Consider the following 15,187-nt stretch of genomic DNA (forward strand, 5'->3'; position numbering starts at 1 on the left):
CTGAGGAGCCAAGAACCAAGCTCACTCGGTCCATCAGTGGTTTAATTGTTGGGCTTTTCTCTGCAGGTCTTATTTTTTAGATGAAAAGTCAGGACACATGGTAAGTGTCAGTGTTTAGAGAGGTTATGATCTCAGAATATTTGAGCCCAAGATGTCTTGGAAAATCTGGGATATAGGTTCATCCTTGTGCTAAGGCTTCTAAAAGATCCTAGAAACGATTTCTGCCATTATCAAGTCTACCTCATTCTTTGTGAAACTGGAATTATTTTTATTTTTGGGGTGGGTAAAGAGCATACAGTGCCAATGAACTAGGAATTTGCAACCAGAATCCCAGCTCCACCACTAACTAGCTGTACAATTATCTGTAAATAACTTAGCTTCTCTATTCCTCAGTGTCCTCGTGTGTGTGGACAACAGTACCTACCTGTTGTTTCACAGGTTGTTGTAAGGATTAAAGAGGCCACACGTGCCTGACACACAATAAAGACTCAAATAAACAATAGCTATTTGTAGTGTATGATGGGAGAAAGATATGAATAAAAGTCACATGCAAGGGAAGAAGCACTACTGGTGATTAGCCCATCAAAGAGAGGCTAACTTTGCACTGTGGTAATATCTGGCAATGGTACAGGAGGTGGCTGGATTTTCTGAGGCCATGTGGCTCCTGGGGAAGGAAAAGGGGATTTTAAAAAGCAACAGATTTTATTGTGGAAAATTCCAGGCATATATTCAAGTAGAGAGATCATAAAAATAACTCCCATATACCCATCACCCAGCTTCAAAAATTATCAGCATTTTAAGAATCCTATTTCATATATCTCCTCCCCTACTTACCTCTTACCATGAAGTATTTTAAAACAAATCCCAGATATTATATCATTTCACCCATATATCATAAACATTTCTAACAGATGACATTTTAAAATATTATCAGCTGAGTGTAGTGGCTCACACCTGTAATTCCCAGCACTTTGGGAGGGTGAGGCAGGTGGATTCCTTGAGGCCAGGAGTTCAAGACCAGCCTGGCCAACATAGCGAATCCCCATCTCTACTAAAAATACAAAAAATTAGTCAGGCTTGGTGGTGCATGCCTGTAATCCAGCTACTCAGGAAGCTGAGGCATGAAAATCACTTGAATGAAGCCAGGAAGCAGAGGTTGGAGGTTGTAGTGAACCAAGGTTATGCCATTGCACTCCAGCGTGGGTGACAGAGTGAGACTCTCCCTCAAAAAAAAAAAAAAAAAAAACAACCTAAACAATTAAAAATTATTCCTTAAAATCATTGACTACCAGGGTGACCATGTGTCATGGTTTGGAACAGACCAAATTTATACTTTTTGGCAAGCGTCATTCATCATAACGCCTTAGAAGGAGGATTTGAAAGATCCTGATGATGGTTGTGTCTCCCAGGCCTTCTCTCCTTCTGCTCACTCTGCCTGTATTCCTCTCTCATGCATACTCATGCGTTCTTCTTCCTTTTCTCATCCTCCATCCAGTTTTTTTCTCTAAATATGTCCAGGAGGCATCTAGGTGAATTCCCCTAGCTGGACATACTGTAGATATATAATTGATTTGTTCTGAATTTGTACAACATTTTTCCCCAAAGACTTGTGGCTTTCTCCAGAGATTGCAGCAAAATATCTAGCAGTTTTTGGTTTGCTCTTTGAACCTGAAGCAAATGGTGAGGATCGTTCCAAAGTGGGATAGATGATTCAATGATAACAACAGACAAATTCCATCTAAATAGAAGATTATCGAGGACATTCAAAGCATTATATTTTCTTTCCATTTTGTTCTATCTAACATCTTATATAGGTAAAGTAGAATAAGAAATAAACTGGGAACCTGGGTTCTGCTCTAATTAACTATGTGACCTGGGATGCATCTGTTACCCTCTTTAAGCCTCCCCTAAACACATCCCTCCCACTTTTCCCAGCTCCCATTCCCATTTATCTGCCTATCACTTGGCAACTATAACCACATTGTAATTAAATTTTCCTAAGATTTCCTTGAAAAACCCAAAGACAAGGAACTTCTCTTAGTTCCATTTGCATCTCCAGGGCCGAGCATAGGGTCAGACACATAAGTAGCTGTTTAATGGATAAATTTGTTGTGTGGATAATTGAAAAACAAATGAGCCCTAATTTCACTTCTGTCCAAATGAGACTAGGTTCTCCTCAAGGTGTCTCAGGTTTTGCTGTTTCCTGAGGCTCTCAGCTAACTTACAATGGAGCAGGACACACTGAGCTGAGGAAGGCAGGGATGGGACTCTGGGGATAGGTGACCAATTCTCTTCCCCAACCCTGTTTTCTCTGTCTTTTGGTCCCCTCCCCTCTTTTCCCCACAGAACTCTTCCTCACACACTTATTTATCTTTTCCTCTTTCTGCATGCTGGTTCTTAGGGCTCCCTGGAATAATCCAGAAGTTGATTCCATCATGGCAGAACTCAAGGTGGATGTGCGGGCCAGCGTAGACTGGCAGAAACGCTGTGTGGCTCTGGAAACCCAACTTTTCCGGTTCCGCCTACAGGCCAGTAAGATAAGGGAGCTGCTGGCTGACAAGGTGAGTCCCACAGAGCAGAGCAGAGCAGAGAGCTGCCTCTCCGAAGGCAGGCAGAGGTTTATGGCAGGGAGGGGCAGAGGTTTATGGCAGGGAGGGCTGCATGAGAGGGAGAGTTGGGGAAAGTCAGCTTTCAGTAAGATGCCTTTTCCCCCATGCAAAATGAAACCCAAGGTAGTTTAAGACCAAACTGAGCAGTTGACTAAGCTGTTATATTGCTTGCGTCTTTGCTCTGCTCCCTCATAAGGCACACCAAAGACATGTTACCGATCTTCTGGGTCCCCCATCACTTTTGGAGTCACCTGTGGCTGCGATGGAGAAGTTCTATTATTCTCTTAACATTTCTTTCTTTCTTTTTTTTGAGATGGAGTTTCGCTCTTATTACCCAGGCTGGAGTGCAATGGCGCCATCTCGGCTTACTGCAACCTCTGCCTCCTGGGTTCAAGCAATTCTCCTGCCTCAGCCTCCTGAGTAGCTGGGACTACAGGCTACGCCACCATGCCCAGCTAAATTTTGTATTATTAGTAGAGACGGGGTTTCACCATGTTGACCAGGATGTTCTCTATCTCTTGACCTAGTGATCCACCCGCCTCAGCCTCCCAAAGTGCTGGGATTATAGGCGTGAGCCACCGCACCCGGCCTATTCTCTTAACATTTCTTTCTCAATGTGGGGAAGGATGGTGTTTCAGGACCTTCCTCTCACCCTGTGCTAAATATATGCACTACAGAAGGTGATGGTCTGCTTTCCTGGTAACCAGGACACAGGTTGTGGAGCCAGACTAACTTGGCTCTGCCACTTATAGGCTATGTGACCCTGGACAAGTCCCTTCACCTGTAAGGCAAAAACACAACTGTCTACTTCGAAGAGTTATTTTGAGGATTATATCAGATCACATATGTAAAGGTCCTGACATAGAATAGGTCTTAAATGGGAATAATTATTTTCTTTACAGGTTTGGGTGGGCTGGTCTGGGAAACTGACCACCTTTCCCAGTGTTTCTAAGGGAGGATACATTCTAAACTGCTAACTTTCAGAGACATTCTGGAGCATAACCCATCTAGAGAGTAAAGACTTGCACTTAATAAAATTAAATGAATAAATCGTTATATGTATAGTTTTGTTTATAGTATCCATCTGCTTAGCAAACCCTTCTTTCAGAAGTACAAAGGGAAAATTCAGCTCACCCTTCTCCGGATTTCCAAGCCTCAATTAATAGAGCCTGAATGGATGGCCTGTGTTATTGATAGCTGGAGTCTAGCAGGACAAATCAGTGGCATCACCATGGCTGAGGGGAGTGGTCCTGGACTAGTCCGGACTAGAACTCTCAAATGTTCGGTCTGTTGGCATTGTTATCGCCTAACTCAGACTTTGCAAAACAAACTTGCAGGGCTCCTGCCAGGTGCTGCCAATAGAAAGGGATGAATCGGGAAAGGGCAGGAGACCTCAAGTGGTGATTCTCAGAGTATGGTCAGAAACGTTTTGCCAGAACCACCTAGAGTGCTGGTTAAGCATGCATATTCCTGGGTTCCACCTCAGGCCTCTCAATCAAAGTCTCCTGGGGGGTTGCTAATAATCTGCATGTTTAACAGGTTCCCAGAAAATGATTCTGTACACTATCAAGTTTGAGAACCCTGCCTTAGGCTGTGGTATTGTGGGAGGGACATGAGGGAAGGAAAGGGTAAGTAGGGATCGACTCAGCCAGGCAGTCTGAGATCTACCTCAGAGGGAAGAGACTTCAGTTTCTAGTAATAAGGACAATAAAACAAAAAACCCCACTATGAGTCACCTGGAAATACTGGGTTAAATATTTTAAAAATTCATGTAAATGGAGAGCTGAGCACTGAAAAGACTAAGAAAAGTCCTCAGGTAACAAAATGAAGAGGGAGAGGCCATTGGTACTCTGATAGCTGACTGAGCAGCAGGTGGTGTGTGGCTGGCCTCCCTAGAGTAATGTAAGGTTTGAAGTTAGAGTTTTAACATCTGTGGGGATAGAAATGAGGACTGGGCAGCTGGAGGTTGGAGCTGAAACAGACTTCCACATAAAGTCAAACTATTACTTCTTTTGATTAGTGTCATGTGAACAAAATTTAAAAATAAAAAATAGGACTATTGAAGGGCTTATCTAGACAAAGAAAGGAAAATCATTCACCGGTACAGGAGACGACAACAGCTTCTCAGACTTAGTTAAGGCTCTGGATAGAAAAACAAGAGGAAGTCTCCCCTGAGAACCTGATGACAACACTGTTTTAATGTTAGGATTTGTACTACCTTTGTGGTTTAGGAAACCTAAGTTCTGGGCCAGTTGATATCCCTAGGGAGCCTGGTAGAGACAGATATAATACCTCTCTGGAGAGATAAGACCTCAACTCAGATCACACAGGATCTGCACAGAAAAAAAAAGCCTTAATGAGGAGGAATATATAATCAAACATGACTAAATACTTGAATATTTAGTATTTACAATATACAGGGAGTGAGAATCCACATACACAAAATCAATTGAACTAGATCCCCAACAACTTCTAATAATGGAACTGTTGGCAAGAGACTATAAAATAAATGAGTTCAAAAATTTTGAAGATAAAACAAAGAAATTGAAAGCATAAGACAAGAACAAGACACTACCTAAAAAGATCAGGTAGACTTGAAAACTAAATAGAACTTTTAGAAATGAAAGTGTTTTCATTGAAATTAAAATGTATTAATGGATAGATTAAACATCACATTAGGCACCATGGAAGATAGACTTAACAGACAGGAAGACAGACCTAAGGAAGTTATCCAGAATGCTGCCTACAGAAATAAAGATACAGCAGCCGATACCTGGATATTAGAATGACAAGGTCCTATATCTACCAAATAAGATTCCAAAAGTGGAGAAGAAAATGAAGGAAAGGTATTACTTGAAGAGGTAGTAGCTGAAAAGTTTCCAAACTTGGTGAAAGATGTGAAGCCTCAGATTCAGGAAGCAGAATAAGTCTAATCAGGGTACTTACTTACTTAATTATTTATTTATTTAATCTGAGACATACTCTTGCTCTGTCGCCCAGGCTGGAGTGCAGTGGCATGATTTCAGCTCACTGCAACCTCTGCCTCCTGGGTTCAAACAATTCTCCTGCCTCAGCCTCCCAAGTAGCTGGAATTACAGGTATGTGCCACCATGTGCACCTAATTTTTGTATTTTTTAAAGTAGAGACAGGGTTTCACCATGTTGGCCAGGCTGGTCTTGAACTCCTGACTTTGTAGTCTACCTGCCTCAGCTTCCCAAAGTGCTGGGATTACAGGCATGAGCCACCGTGCCTGGCATCAGGATAAATTTTTTAAAATCACAGTTTGGTTAAATCACTGTTTGGCTGCTGTAAGAAAGAACTGCAAATAACAATGACTTAAACCAGGCTGATGTTTCTTTCTTTCTCATGAAACCTTCTAGACATAAGCAATCCACCTCTGTGATGTCCTCTGGGTATTTGAAGCTAGGTCACCTGATATTCACATTCCAACCTCTTCCCTTTAATTAGTGACTCAGAGGTTTCATACCTTTCTTTTGCTGATATCCCACTGGCCAGGTCTTATTCACATGGTTATACCCAGCTACAAAGAAGGTTTGTACATTTCTACAAACAGAAATATAGTCTTTATTCTGAATAACAATGTGCTAAACTAAAAGTTGAGGGTTCTATTTATATGAGAAAGAAAGATAGCATAGATAACAGGGAAAAACCAGCAGTCTTTAAGTCTAGAATAATAGAAGGAATAACAAATAGAAACAGAGTATGTATACCTCAAATCAGTAGAGTGAGGAAATGAAAAAAGGAAAGCCTATTAAATCCAGATAGGGACAAGAAAATAATATATCAAAAAAAGGATGTCAGGTACAGTGTCTCATGCCTGTAATTCCAGCACTTTGGGAGGCCGAGGTGGGCGGATCATGAGATCAGGAGTTCAAGACCAGCCTGACCAACATGGTGAAACCTCACCTCTACTAAAAATACAAAATTAGCTGGGTGTGGTGGCCTGCGCCAGTAATCCCAGCTACTCAGGAGGCTGAAGCAGGAGAATTGCTTAAACCCAGAAGGCAAAGGTTGCAGTAAGCCAAGTTGGTGCCACTGCACTCCAGCCTAGGCGACAGAGCAAGACTCCATCTCAAAAAAAAGAAAGAAAAAAGAGTAAACAGAAGGAACAAATGAAGTGGCAGAAATAAATCCAAATATATTGGTCACAAGGTGACATATATATTGTAGCATTGGTGTATGAAAAATTGGAAACATTCTAAATGTCCAACAGAGGGATGGATAAACATATTTAGTGTATTTGTATGGTGGAATACTATATTGCAATTAAACATGATTCAAGTAGAACTACATTTGTAAGATCAGTAAATCTCAAAAATCAGCATTGAACTAAAAACATCTGAAGGATATAAACAGCATCAAACAGTTTATGTAATTCTAAAAACCTGCCAAGACAGTACTATTTGTTGTTTCTCATCCCAGATCCACACTCATGGATTTTCTATATTTAGGAATAAGCATATGGCTTCTTTTTTTTTTTTTTTTTGAGACAGAGTTTTGCTTTTGTTGCCCAGGCTGGAGTGCAATGGCGTGATCTAGGCTCACTGCAACCTCCACCTCCTGGGTTCAAGTGATTCTCCTACTTCAGCCTCCTGAGTAGCTGGGATTACAGGCATGCACTACCACACCCAGCTAATTTTGTATTTTTAGTAGAGATGGGCTTTCTGTATGTTGGTCAGGCTGGTCTCGAACTTCCGACCTCAGGTGATCCGCCTGCCTCAGCCTCCCAAAGTGCTGGAATTACAGGCGTGAGCCACTGTGCCCAGCCTAGCATATGATATCAACTGAACAAAAGCTCTGCTGCTAAAAAAAAAAAAAAAAAAAAGTTGGAAACACTGTCTTAGATTACAGCAATTAGAACCATTTAATGGCTAACCTAGGGGTTGCAAAGTCAAATGTTTACAGGTAAGTTAGAGAAGTGAAGAGAGCCAGGTGGGTCCTGGGGGAACATGACGGGACACACCAGAGCCACTTACTGCCATAAGAAAATGTAACGCCAGGTATTTTTATCATATGCAAATAAGGTAAAAGTGCAAACATAACCAAATGTAGGGTCAATGCTAGAGAAAAGGGAGTAACATTGGAGAGAAGTAGGCAGGGCTTCAACTGCATCTGTCATGGTCCATTTCTTAAAGACAAACATCAGAAGCAGATGTGACAAAAATTAAAGATTGACAAAGCTGAATGGTAGATATATGGTTTTTTGGGATTTTTTTTTTAGGCAAAGTGACAAGTCACAGGCAGATACATATTTTTTTGTTTTTTATTTTTTTGAGTTTTGCTCTTGTTTCCCAGAGCTGGAGTGCAATGGTGTGATCTCGGCTCACTGCAACCTCCACCTCCTGGGTTCAAGCAATTCTCCTGCCTCAGCCTCCTGAGTAGTTGGGATTATAGGCTTGTGCCACCATGCCTGACTAATTTTGTATTTTTAGTAGAGACTGGGTTTCTCCATGTTGGTCAGGCTGGTCTTGAACTCCCAGCCTCAGATGATCCACACACTTTGGCCTCCCAAAATGCTGAGATTACAGGTGTGAGCTACCGCGCCTAACTGGCAGATACCTGTTTTAAAAAAATTATTCTCACAAAAAGAAACAAAAAAAAAGAAGAAAAAATTATTCTCATCAGGTGTGGTGGTGCATGCCTGTAGTCCCAGTGACTCAGAGGCCAAGGTGGGAGGATCGCTTGAGCCAAGGCCTTTGAGGCTGCAGTGAGCTATGATCACACTACACTCAACCTGGGTGACACAGCAAGATCCTGGATCTCTACATGTTTCTGTTTGCCTTAAACTATTTCATAATAACTGTTTTGCAGTGCCTCTCTACCCTATTCCTTAGGGGCCAACAGAGTGACTGGAAAGCCTTAATCACATTATAAATACCATACCTTCTTTCTCTACAGCCCCTGGAATCTGGGTAAACTGAATTTTATAATATTGACAGCTTCTTATCTTCATGTCTGTCTCTGATCCTCATATAACCAGAATGCCCTCACATGGAAATGTTAGGGGTGCATAGTGTAATGAGTCAAGAAAGGGGAAAGGTGTAGACATGGCAGGAACAACTGGGCGTGCGGGAGGGAAGAGGGTCGAGGCACAGATCTGGACTAGGGACCATGGGGTGGGAGACTTAAGTAAAGGAAAGGGCTGGGACCTTAGCTTGACACTGGACCTCTTAGCAGGAAATCCTAAGGCCATAAACACCATGTTGGTCAATGTTGGGGTTGTGTCTGTCCCCTGCAGTGGTCCCTAAACCTGTAAGACAGGTCCAGCAATTCATGAGATGCTTTCCCTAGCAGAGCCAAGACAAGTTCGTAGGAAGAGATGGCTTGGGTTTCTCAGGGGAGCTCCTGCTGGGGCCCAGAATTAGGGCCAGTTCCAACTCGCACTGGGAGGAGCCATGTCAGCTGAGTCTCTGGCCAGCCCTCTCTCCCACCTGCTCCCCTACCTCTTTACACAGCTGGCCCTGGGGCATCGCATGGCCTGATGACTGCAGGCTGCTCACTGCTGGCTGTCCTGCAGGGTGAGCAAAGCCTGGGTGCTTCCCTGGGAGAGTGTCTCTGCTTGGGATCAGACCTGCCTATGGGCTGCGGAGGTGTGGAAGAATGCCCTTCTTCCTACCTTGACACAGCCTACTCGTACCTGACTCCCCCATACAAAATTATCATTCTAGTCAGGGAATAACTGTGCTAAAAAGAATTTTTTTAAAAAAAGAAACGTCAAGGCTCTTAGATAATCCTTCATCTAAGGGAGAGAGAGCAGGATGAAGGAGGAGGAGAGTCCAGACTGCGCCTTTGCTGTTACACCTCTGGGTCTGGTGTGCTGTTGCCATGGTCACCCAGACTGCCTGGGCCATCCCATTCTGGAGCCAGGTTAGATGTGGGTTCCTTTTCCTTCCAGTAGAGGAGGCTGAGGGAGTGGCTGATGACTTGAGATTCACATCTTGCCCTACTCTGCTCACGTCATTTTCTCTAGCTGTCTTTCTTGGCCTGCTGGAGAAGCCACAAAGCCTATTCAGATCAATTCAAAAATTGATACCGTTCCGAGAGGCCACATAAATGGATATTAAAATGTTCTTCTTTGGACTTTTTCATTCTTGCTAAACCTGTTTCTCGTTATCCTATCAGAAAAGTGGGAGTACAGTATCTATCCACAAAAGAGCTTTATAGGAATTATCATTATGAACACATGGCATCAATATTAGAATGAAGACAGGTTTTTTGTTTTGTTTTGTTTTTTGAGACAGAGTCTTACTCTGTTGCCCAGGCTGGAGTGTAGTGGTGTGATCTCGGCTGACTGCAACCTCCACCTCCTGGGTTCAAGTGATTCTCCTTTCTCAGCCTCCCGAGTAGCTGGGATTATAGACGCACGCCACCACGCCTGGCTAATTTTTGTATTTTTAGTAGAGACAGAGTTTCACCATGTTGGTCAGGCTGATCTTGAACTCCTGACCTCATGATCCACCTGCCTCAGGCTGCCAAAGTGCTGGGATTATAGTCATGAGCCACCACACCCAACCTACAAGGTTTTTCTTTACTCCCTATCTGCTTCCAAAAGGGCTTTGAGCATGTTAATAAAAGAAGAAATAATGTGACAAAACATTATTCTTTTCGTAGCTTAAAAATTTCTAACTGAAGCAGCGTTTACCACATCTAGTTCCAGTGTAACCATGTGTAATTTCACTCTGTCACAATCGTTTGCCAGTTTCACCAATTAAGTTTTGCAGTATAACTCAGTTATAGATCTACCTACCAAAAATTTGTAGTTCAGAAATTTTTCTGAGTATATAGATGGTTCCATTCACTCCCCTTAAGAAAACAATGGATGTTGCTCCTCCTACCTCATATGAATTATACAGAGGCAGTTCAGCTTAAGTGCCAGTTTCACAACATATGGGTAGCTCAGAAAAACATACCCTAAAATATCTCATACTTTGCGACAAGGCCAGGTACCATAAAAGGAGAATACAAGAATGTGTTGGAAGTATGTTGAAGTTTACATAAAATCATCATGGAATAGATCTTGGCAGGTCTCTGTGCTCACAGATCTGATTTGTTTTGTGATAAGATGCCTTCTAGAACTTTCATGCTGTGTGTGTGTGTGTGTGTAAGACAGATTTAAAAAAAATTTTTTTTTTTTTAAAACGGAGTCTCACTCTGTCACCCAGGCTGGAGTGCAGTGGTGTGATCTTGGCTCACTGCAACCTCCACCTCCTGGGTTCAAGTGATTCTCCTGCCTCAGCCTCCCGAGTAGCTGGGACTACAGGCATGTGCCACCACGCCTAGCTAATTCTTATTTGTTTGTTTTTTTGTTTGTTTGAGATGGAGTCTTGCTCTGTGGCCAGGCTGGAGTGCTGTAGCGTAGTCTTAGCTCACTGCAACCTCCATCTCCTGGGTTCAAGCGATTCTCCTTCTTCAGTCTCCTGAGTAGCTGGAACTATAGGTGCATGCCACCACACCCAGCTAATTTTTTATATTTTTAGTAGAGATGGGATTTTACCATGTTAGCCAGTCTGGTCTTGAACTCCAGACCTCAAGTGATCCATCTGCCTCAGCCTCCCAAAGTGCTGGGATTACATGCATGAGCCACTGCTTCCAGTCTTAAATTGTTTTTCAAACCCCCTATTTTTTTTTTTATAAGGCTGCTGTCCTGCTCACCATAGTATTTCTCAGGAACCATGGTATGGAGGAGTTCTGTAGTGCTGGTGAACCATTTGAGAGGAGATGCTGATGGGGCTATTGCTCCAGGCTGCATCCCTGAAGAAGTCAGCTTTGTTTTGCATTCTGTGGCCAAGCTACTGTTTCTTACAATGTGGTCTGTGGACCACCTTCTTCATCCACAAGCCCTTTCTTTACAAACACTTTCTGGAGCTATGTCTACGACTTGTTAAACAAAAGCGCTGTGGGCAGAGCCCAGGAATCTGTATGGTGACAAGTTCCACATGTGATTCTTATGCCCTTGAAAGTCTCTCCTCCAACTAACCTCTGCCATGGCTTTACCTCAGGGCCCCATTCAGCTGTCTTTCCAGTGGATCCCTGGAGCCTCCTGTGGCCCAGGAGAGGTTCTAGGGTTGTGGGGTGTAGTGGAGCCCACAGACAAGACTTGGAGGCCTTTATCTTCCCAGCTCCACATTCACGTATTTTACATATTTAGGAATAAGTGTATGATTTCAATTGAGCAAAAGATCTGTTGCTTAAAAAAGAAAATGTTGAGGCCCAGTGCTGTGGCTCACGCCTGTAATCCCAGCACTTTGGGAAGCTGAGGCTGGCAGATCACTTGACATCAGGAGTTTGAGACCAGCCTGACCAACATGGAGAAACTAGGTCTCTACTAAAAATACAAAATTAGCCGGGCGTGGTTGCACATTTCTGTAATCCTGGCTACTCGGGAGGCTGAGACAGGAGAATTGCTTGAACCCCAGGAGGGAGAGGTTGCAGTAAGCCAAGAAGGTGCCATTGCACTCCAGCCTTGGCAACAAGAGTGAAACTCTGTCTCAAAAAAAAAAAGTTGACAACCATTGTCTTTATTTATTTTTTAATTTTTTTCTTTTTTTTTTTTTTTGAGACAGAGTCTTGCTTTGTCGCCAGGCGCCAGGCTGGAGTGCAGTGGTGCAATCTTGGCTCACTGTAATCTCCGCCTCCTGGGTTCAAGCAATTCTCCTACCTCAGCCTCTCAAGTAGCTGGGACTACAGGCACACACCACCAGGCCCAGCTAATTTTTGTATTTTTTAGTAGAGACAGGGTTTCACCATGTTGGCCAGGATGGTCTGGATCTCTTGACCTTGTGATCCGCCCACCTTGGCCTCCCAAAGTGCTGGGATTACAGGCATGAGCCTCTATGCCTGGCCAATCTTTTGATTTTTTAAGAGAAGCTGGAAATCAAGATGTATGTGGACTCTGGTTTTTATGTGACATGTGAGAGTGGGATGTGAGAGGCGGTATAGTACAGTGGCTGACAACATGGACTCTGGAGTCAGTCTACTTGAGTTTGAATTCTGGCTTTGAATCTTAGTAGCTGTGTGACCTTAGGCAAGTTACCTAACCTCTCCGTTTTAGCTTCCTGATTTACACAATAGGGATACTAATAGTATCTGCCTTCTAGGGTTGTTATGAAATGTAAATGAGCTAATGCATGTACAGTGCTTATGACAGTGACCCTGTTTAGCTATGTAAGTATAGCCTAAATGTCCTATATATATATATACACACACAGCTCTACACAGACCAAGTGGCCCTGTTTAGTTATATACATAAAGGCTAAATGCCCACAACACAGTGTAGGTCTCACAGGACATGCTTTAAATTAACAATGGGCAAGCTCTGGCTTAAACCCATTCATTCTGTAGGTGAATTCTAAGTAATCTGATCATGTAATCTATCACCTAAAGCAGGACACACTAGAGAGAAGGTGAAAGGAGGCTCTATTACTTGTTATGGTGAGACAACAGGTGAGCATCACACTGTCCCCAGCAAACTGGTCTCCTTGCTCCTAAGTGCCATCTTTGTATAAGAAAAAAACAGTAAGCAGCTTTTACCTATAAACTTCCGAATGCCAGGTCATGCATGTGTACTTTACATGGGGCAACTTGTGGAATCTTCACAGTGATTCTAGGAGGTGTCATTACTCTTTTTATTTTAACTGAAGAGTAAACTGAGACACAGACATTAAGGAATTTAAAACCATACTGTGGTGGAGTCAGTCAGGTTCCAAAGCCTTACCTCGTAGCTACGCCATTCTTTCCTGTGGATGCAAGGCAGCAATAAGAATGTTGAACCCTGGCCAGGTGCCAGGGCTCACACTTCTGATCCTAGCAGTTGGGGAGGCCAAGGCAGGCCAATCACATGAGGCCAGCAGTTCAAGACCAGCCTGACCAACATGGTGAAACCCCATCTCTACTAAAAATACAAAAATTAGCCAGGCATGATGGTACACCTCTGTAATCTCAGTTATTTGGGAGGCTGAGGCAGGAGAATTGCTTGAACCCAGGAGGCGGAGGTTGCAGTGAGCCAAGATTGCGCCACTGCACTCAGCCTGGCGACAGAGCAAGACTCTGTCTCAAAAAAAAACCCAACCCTGGAACGGCCAAATGAGGTTGCCCACCTATAGCGCCAGCTTCGCAGAGCTCCAGGTGTGGCTCTTCCAGCAAGGGTGAGGATGAAAGATCTGCCTTGTGAAAAGTGTTGATGCTGGGGCTAAAATATTCAGACACTAGTTTTGGAGAAGAATATTCCAACATAAAAGTGAATATGAAATGCTTTGAGTGTCAAGTGTCCTTGCCAGGTGGATAAGAAGGACTGGGAGGGTTGGCAGCAATGAGGACCCCCTGGCAGTGACAGAGGCTGACCCAGGGCTGGAGGGGATACCCCAGGGGAGACCCCAAGCTCTGAAAGGTGCCTTGCCATTCCATCTTCTTCAATAATAGCATGCCCATGGGATAGATAATAAAATCCTGAGGGGAGAGGTGCTCATTGTGTGGCCAAAAACAGAGCGATTTCTGGTTCTGACCAATGTCATTGACTTATCACTCTTGACCCAAATGGAGGTAAGACCCAAGTTTATCCTTTACTCCACCTTGGTGTCCATTTGCAAAAGAGCAAGATAAGTTTTCCCATCACATGAAGCTAGAAAATATCATGCAATTATTGCAGAATGTCACAAATATGAATTATCATTTCCAATAGAAAGCCTATGCCTTCTTCTAAGCTACAGAGCAGATGTTAGGTCTCAGTCGTCCTGCTGAAGTTCAGTGTAGGAAACTTATTGAGGGTCCAGTGTCTTCCCATTCAGTATTTCATTTTATTCTTGAAGAAGAAAATGCGACAGGGCGCGGTGGCTCATGCCTATAATCCCAGCACTTTGGGAGGCCAAGGCAGGTGGATCATGAGGTCAGGAGTTCAAGGCCAGCCTAACCAACATGGTGAAAACCCATCTCTACTAGGAACACAAATATTAGCCGGGCATGATGGTGTGTGCCTCAGGAGGATGAGGCAGGAGAAGCGAACCCGGGAGGCGGAGGTTGCAGTAAGCTGAGATCGTGCCACTGTACTCCAGCCACTCCAGCCTGGGTGACAGAGCAAGACTCCATCCCCAAAAAAAAAAAAAAAAAGGCAAAAAGGAAAAGAAAATGCTCCTAATTACTGCATTCATTAGATTATTTCTGTGTGGTAAAAAATCCTAAACAACCCAACTCTGGCTAGCTTAAGCAAATGGGATTTATTAGAAGGACCCTGGGCAGCTCACAGAACTGAAGGAACTGTCCAACAACCCTGACTTGGCGAGGTTCGTGCACCTTTTCCAGGGCAACTCCCTGGCTCCAGCCTCTCATCTCCTGAGTCGAGATTCCTGGAGAGAGAGAACCTGGTTGCCCATTAGGTCTGGTGTCAAAGAGGGAAGAGTTAAGCAGTACCAACACTGGGAGCCACCACTATGTATCAAACCCTCCCCCACCAACCAAGTAGAATTCCTTTTGCGCTGGGCAACCACCCCTATAGCCATAATATTGATTTATGCTGTGCTGTTATCTGCCCCGTGACCGCACAGCAACTGTGTGAAGGTCAAGGA

At 43.6% G+C, this 15,187-nt stretch overlaps 1 protein-coding gene across 2 annotated transcripts in view; it reads left to right on the forward strand.

Annotated features, from left to right (window-relative positions):
• PLEKHH1 (pleckstrin homology, MyTH4 and FERM domain containing H1) overlaps positions 1 to 15,187 on the forward strand; it is a 60,073-nt gene that overhangs the window by 6,116 nt on the left and 38,770 nt on the right. For both annotated transcript variants that reach the window (XM_009006213.6, XM_035260778.3), the window contains exon 2: positions 2,402 to 2,561. In XM_009006213.6, the coding sequence (XP_009004461.1) occupies positions 2,436 to 2,561 (126 nt within the window). In that variant the 5' untranslated portion in view covers positions 2,402 to 2,435. The remainder of the gene's footprint in view (positions 1 to 2,401; positions 2,562 to 15,187) is intronic.

This window comes from Callithrix jacchus, chromosome 8 (genome assembly GCF_049354715.1).
Source record: "Callithrix jacchus isolate 240 chromosome 8, calJac240_pri, whole genome shotgun sequence".
In the NCBI taxonomy this organism is placed as follows: domain Eukaryota; kingdom Metazoa; phylum Chordata; class Mammalia; order Primates; family Cebidae; genus Callithrix; species Callithrix jacchus.